The following is a 6000-nucleotide window of genomic DNA, read 5'->3' on the forward strand; positions in this document are numbered from 1 at the left end:
TTTTAGTTTGCACATCAACACTAAAAAGTCCTTACTTTAATGTAAAAATGTCAGGGTAGTGCAGTACCTCTAGTACACCATCCCCAATAAATAATAATGTATTTAAGGGTGTTTAGGAGTATGCAACCCACCCAAATCTAACTTTCTTTGCACATGTTACATCTTCCCCACCTGCAGTGCAGCATGGTTTTGCCCAGTTGCTTGATAATTTGCTTTACTTACAAATATGTAAAAAACAATTAAGTCAAGACAGTGCGGAATCTACTGACTGCTACATGAATCTGCCCCCAAGTTGATGTGATTGCGATTAATTCAGCATCGTGTTTTCTTTCTCTCTATAACCAAATAGCGTCATCTGTTTCAGAAATGAGTATTTGAATTGTATAGTGGAGAAATGTTACTGACCATGCAGCTGTGTGCTTCCTACAGCAAATAAAAAGTATCACCTGGGAAAACTGCAACTCAGGAAAACTTCCCGGCACAATCAAAAGCCTTTCTATCAGCCCCGATCCCGTATCTATGCCCGGAGATGTGACTGTCTCTGTAGTCCTGAACACAAATGTCCCACTGAGCTCTCCCCTCCAGGTAAGCTAATATCCTGACCATTTCTTACCATGTGACACACTATGAGGACAGCCAGAGTTAAAATATATATAGACCAGGCTTATTGGTGTTATTTCTCCCTGCAATCTAGATAAAAATCTCAGCAGAGAAGGAGGTGCTGGGCGAATGGCTGACCGTCCCCTGTATTGACAAGTTTGGCAGCTGCACATACTCTGATGTCTGTTCCTTGTTGGATTCTTTCTTCAAGCCAGGACAGCAGTGTCCAGGGCCCCTCAAAACCTACGGCCTTCCCTGTCACTGTCCCTTCAAAGCAGTAAGTATTTATTATTTCCAAGACAACAATATGATGTATATTCCCATGGCCAATGCAATGTTATACCATCGTGGAACCATTTGGTTCTTTACAAAAACCACAAACTGTACTATATAGTGAAGCTGCTAGCATAGCGATTTTTATGTACAGTTTTGCATGCCTTAAGCTAAGAGGTGATGCTAATAAATATTTGTTTTTTGCTATTATTGAATTTCACAATAATGGAATTTCCATTCTTTTACAGGGTTCCTACAGTTTACCCACCACCAGTTTTAAGGTACCAAAGCTGTCTCTCCCATCCTGGATGGCTGAAGGCAATTACCGCGTGACTGGAATTCTAAGCCACAAAAACCAAGAGATCGGATGCGCCAAACTGAGCTTTTCTCTGGCAACTACATCCTCCTGGTGGTGGTGAAGGAGAATTTTAATATAACTAAATAAAAGCAACAAACACAAAAATAGTAGCATCTTATTACTGAAATGATTTACATATTATCCCACTTCTGCCACCAACACATCCACTCTGATTGAAGAATTAATTGTATTTTATACAAGGACGGGTTATTTCAGTCTAGAGTGAACTACCTTGACCCTAATACTGAGTAAAATCTTTTTTAATAGACATTGTTCAATACTTAAATTTTGCCCTTTGTTACTGATATAGCAAATAGCAACCAGCTATGTAGTATTGTTGTGATTTACAAGTCTTATTGCCATATTGACATAATTGCAGCCTGCAGCCATTGGCACCCTCAACCCTGTCCATCCACTAACCACTCCTGGATTACACGGAGCATTCCATAGGCTCACTAGTCTGGTCCCATGTGGCAGCTGTAATCCTGCACATGCAGTGTCACTATCCGGCACATTTTATCACCCTCTAAGTAAAATTATACCCAATTCATACCAAAATCCCAGGTCCAGCCAAGGTTACTGAGCATGGGTTTCAAGCCGTCACAGCGGCTTGAAACCCATTCACACCACAGGCTGGGCTCGCGTTAGTGGCAGTGCCTGGAGATGACATCATCTCCAAGTACCATGAGCCGGCATTTCATAGGGTGTTAACAGGACCCAGCTGGGAAGGTGACCTGTTCACACTACTCCGTAACCCGCATTCTAGCCTGCAAGATAGCGAGGGTGGGTTCCCGGGTCACTGGACCCAGGATATTTGGTGGAGACCCTTTCCCACTGAGCCATGAACCAGGTTAACCAGGCAATAACTTGGGTTATTGCGGCGTTGGTGTGAAAGGGATATCGTTTTCTGCACCTAAACCTTACCGCTTCAGTTACTTTTCCTAGATGATTAATGAGCAATAGTATGGCATCTGCTAGGGATGGGAATCGAACATACAAAGAACAATCTGGAGTTTTTACCTAAAAACATCAATGTGTAATTTCCAGTGGGTGTTTTTTCTGTCATTGATGGTTATTTGTCAATGGCGGTAACCTTGATGTTAAGCCATTGATGCCCCGACCCTAGCATACAATCCTAGCACACTCATTAAAAAAGAGAAACCCCGACACTCATAGTCGGGCCTATTGTGAATTGTGCCTTTCACACCTGGGGGAAGTGGGCGCAGCTTTCATGATGAAATTCACAGAAGCTGGGCAAAGCATTTGATGTTTCTGGGTGCACCACCATTCTCCTGGTCAATGGATGTTCACTGAGGTGGGTGGTGTCTGATGACGTGCCATCGCTGCTCATCACTGCCCACCCTACAGCCAGTTAAGGAAAAAGTATTCATTATTCCTAAAAGCAGTGAAAAGGCCTAACTGTATAGGGAATGACCATCGCCCAGACCTGTATCTCACTGCACAGGAAATAAGGCCTGTGTCACACGGTGGCTTAGATTGCCAATTGCTAGAAAATGGCAGCACTATGAAACATGTTTGCCCCAGATTGCTGCCTATGGAAAAGTAATCTCTGCAGAGTGACGGAATCAGGAGAGCAAAAAATCTAGCACATTTTCTAGCGCATTATGACTTTACTAGTTTACTAGGTATTTTACTAGAGTTACTGCTGTCATAGGGCAATGTGACATACCAATAAATATTATACACCTATAACTTATTTATGTGACTATCTATAGAAATGATTTGTTTCTAATCACTGTTCGATCACAAACAATAAACATAAACGTTTCTTTGAATGTGGTTGGTGTTTTATGTGTATAGCCTATGGTAATAAAAACATGCACACACAGACTGGCTGTCTACACTAAAGATCTGCGTCCGGCCATTTTTGCTGGATTTGGTTTTGATTCGTCGGCTGGCTTTGTATTTGTATTTGCAAACCACCGTGACTGACTTTGGATTTGGATTTTTTTCAAAAGTAATCAAAAAAGTTAAAATCACATAATTTGGACCTTTTTTGTCCCTAGAGAAGAGGTTCCCAAACTGTGTGCTGTGGCTCCCTGGGGTGCCTCGGGACACTTGCAGGGGTGCCCTGGGTTGGTGGTCCAGGACCAATTCAAATTATTCATGGTTAATATAATAGGCAAAACCAGTGCTGGTGGCTGCCAGTCATAAAATATGTGGCCAAACAGAAGCAAATCTTGTCCCTCACCACACAACTGACCCTAAGGATGACATATAAACACGATCTACTTAATGTAATATTTCTTTCTAAATTTCTCAATAAGAAATTTTTGGCCTAGGGGTGCCGTGAAAAAAATTCTGATATTCTAGGGCGCCGTGATTAAAAAAAGTTTGGAAACCACTGGGTTAGAGTATGATTAACCTCAATAACATTAATTTCCAGTAATTTGAAGACAAATTTGACCACCTCACGGTTACAATATTTTTTTCATCCACTTTAGGCCAAAGTCTGCAGCGAGTTGGCTGTTTTACTAAGCGACAAGGCAGCGGCACAAACACACGGCAGTTTATAGCATATCTAAGAAACACTGCCACACAGCAATCGCAGATATGAAAAGTGGTGCGTGGCTGGTGGCAGCAGCTGCAGCGCTAGTATTTGGTTGTTCTTCTCTAAACTGATCATTATTCATTCTTAAATTCGCAGATCACTGCGTGGAGACACTGGGATTATAGATGCACATGAACAAAGTGCACTAGGGTACAGCGCACCAAATAGTACAAAGAATAGAACTCAACTATATTTTTCTTTTACTGTTTTTTAAACTTGCAGTTCGCAGATCACTTCGTGGAATCACAGGGCTTAGAGACACATGTGAACACAGCGCAATAGGATAAAGCACAGCAAACAGTATAAACATAAACAATAGAACTTAACTATATATTTTTTGTTTTTTCTCTTACATCCTAGAGTATACTGGGGTCCATTTAGTACCATGGGGTATAGACGGGTCCACTAGTAGCCATGGGAACTTTAAGAATTTGATAGTGTGGGCTGGCTCCTCCCACTATGCCCCTCCTACCAGACTCAGTTTAGAAAATGTGCCCGGAGGAGCCGGTCACTACTGAAGGAAGCTCCTGAAGTGTTTTCTGCATTTATTTTCTATGTTATTTTCAGGCAGGGCTGGTTGGCACCAGCCTGACTGCTTCGTGGGACTTAGGGGATGGGGGAACGGCCCAACCTCTTGAAGGGTTAATGGTCCTGTTCCCCGCTGACAGGTCACTGAGCTCCTGAGGGAACTATTCGCAAGCCCCACCACAGCAAGCGTACATTCTTGCAGCACGCCGCCACCCCTAACAGAGCCAGAAGAATGAAGAGTGGTGAGTACATTATGTCGGCACGAGGATATGAAGACGCACGGCTTCTAAACGGGGCGGAATGCGCCTCCAGACACAGTACACAACTGCGTCTCAGTACACTGTACACAGTACCCAAACTGGCAAACACAGCCTTAAAACAGTTCTGCTCCATTTTAAGCACAAAAATTACCTCAGCCAGTATAAAAAAATGGGAGACCGCGTGCCATTGAAAGGGCGGGGCTTCACTATGAGAGGATCCAGCAATTCACCAGCGCCATTTTCCTTCTGCAGTGGACACAGACGCTAACTGACAGGGACGTGCAGCTCCTCCGGTGTGACTCCGAATTACCTCAGCGATACCAGGGGGTCATAGCAGGGGGGGGGGGAGCGACTATTAGTGTACATAGGGGGAAATTTACTAAGCAGTGATAAGAGCGGAGAAGTGAGTCAGTGGAGAAGTTGCCCATGGCAACTAGAGATGAGCGGGTTCGGTTCCTCGGAATCCGAACCCCCCCGAACTTCAGCCTTTTTACACGGGTCCGAGGCAGACTCGGATCTTCCCGCCTTGCTCGGTTAACCCGAGCACGCCCGAACGTCATCATCCCGCTGTCGGATTCTCGCGAGGCTCGTATTCTATCGCGAGACTCGGATTCTATATAAGGAGCCGCGCGTCGCCGCCATTTTCACACGTGCATTGAGATTGATAGGGAGAGGACGTGGCTGGCGTCCTCTCCATTTAGATAGAGAGTGAGACACTTGATTTACTAGTAATTTAATTTTAGTAATTTTGGGGAGCATTAGGACTGGAGTACTCAGAGAGTGCAGAGTTTTGCTGATAGTTATACTAGTGACCACCAGTTTTATTTATTATTTAAAATCCGTTCTCTGCCTGAAAAAAAACGATACACAGTCACATACCATATCTGTGCTCAGCCTCAGTGTGCTGCATGATTGATAATATCATCTATGTATATCTGACTGTGCTGAGTGCTCACTGCTCACACAGCTTAATTGTGGGGGAGACTGGGGAGCAGTTATAGCAGGAGTACATAACAGTGCACACTTTTGCTGCCAGTGTGACTGACCAGTGACCACCAGTATATTGTCTGTCTGAAAAAGTTAAACACTCGTTTGGTGTTTTTTTTTTTTTATTCTATAAACGCATTCTGCTGACAGACAGTGTCCAGCAGGTCCGTCATTCATTATATTATAATATATACCTGCAGTAGTGATATATATATATTTTTTATATCATTATCATCCAGTCTATACTAGCAGACACAGTACGGTAGTCCACGGCTGTAGCTACCTCTGTGTCGGCAGTGCTCGGCCATAATTGTATACCTACCTGTGGTGGTTTTTTTTTTTTCTATCTTCTTCATACTAGTAGTTTAGGAGTCTGCTGACAGTGTCCAGCAGGTCCGTCATTATATAATATATACCTGTCC

The 6000-nt window shown here is 43.4% G+C and overlaps 1 protein-coding gene across 1 annotated transcript in view; it reads left to right on the top strand.

Moving 5' to 3' along the window:
• Nucleotides 1-3027, top strand: part of LOC134934687 (ganglioside GM2 activator-like) — a 63026-nt gene extending 59999 nt beyond the window's left edge. Inside the window, exons 3-5 of the mRNA XM_063930060.1 lie at nucleotides 430-585; nucleotides 695-877; nucleotides 1122-3027. Coding sequence (XP_063786130.1) covers nucleotides 430-585; nucleotides 695-877; nucleotides 1122-1292 — 510 coding nt within the window. The 3' untranslated portion in view covers nucleotides 1293-3027. The remainder of the gene's footprint in view (nucleotides 1-429; nucleotides 586-694; nucleotides 878-1121) is intronic.
• Nucleotides 3028-6000: the final 2973 nt, after the last annotated feature.

The sequence above is a fragment of the Pseudophryne corroboree genome, chromosome 6, assembly GCF_028390025.1.
Source record: "Pseudophryne corroboree isolate aPseCor3 chromosome 6, aPseCor3.hap2, whole genome shotgun sequence".
NCBI lineage: Eukaryota > Metazoa > Chordata > Amphibia > Anura > Myobatrachidae > Pseudophryne > Pseudophryne corroboree.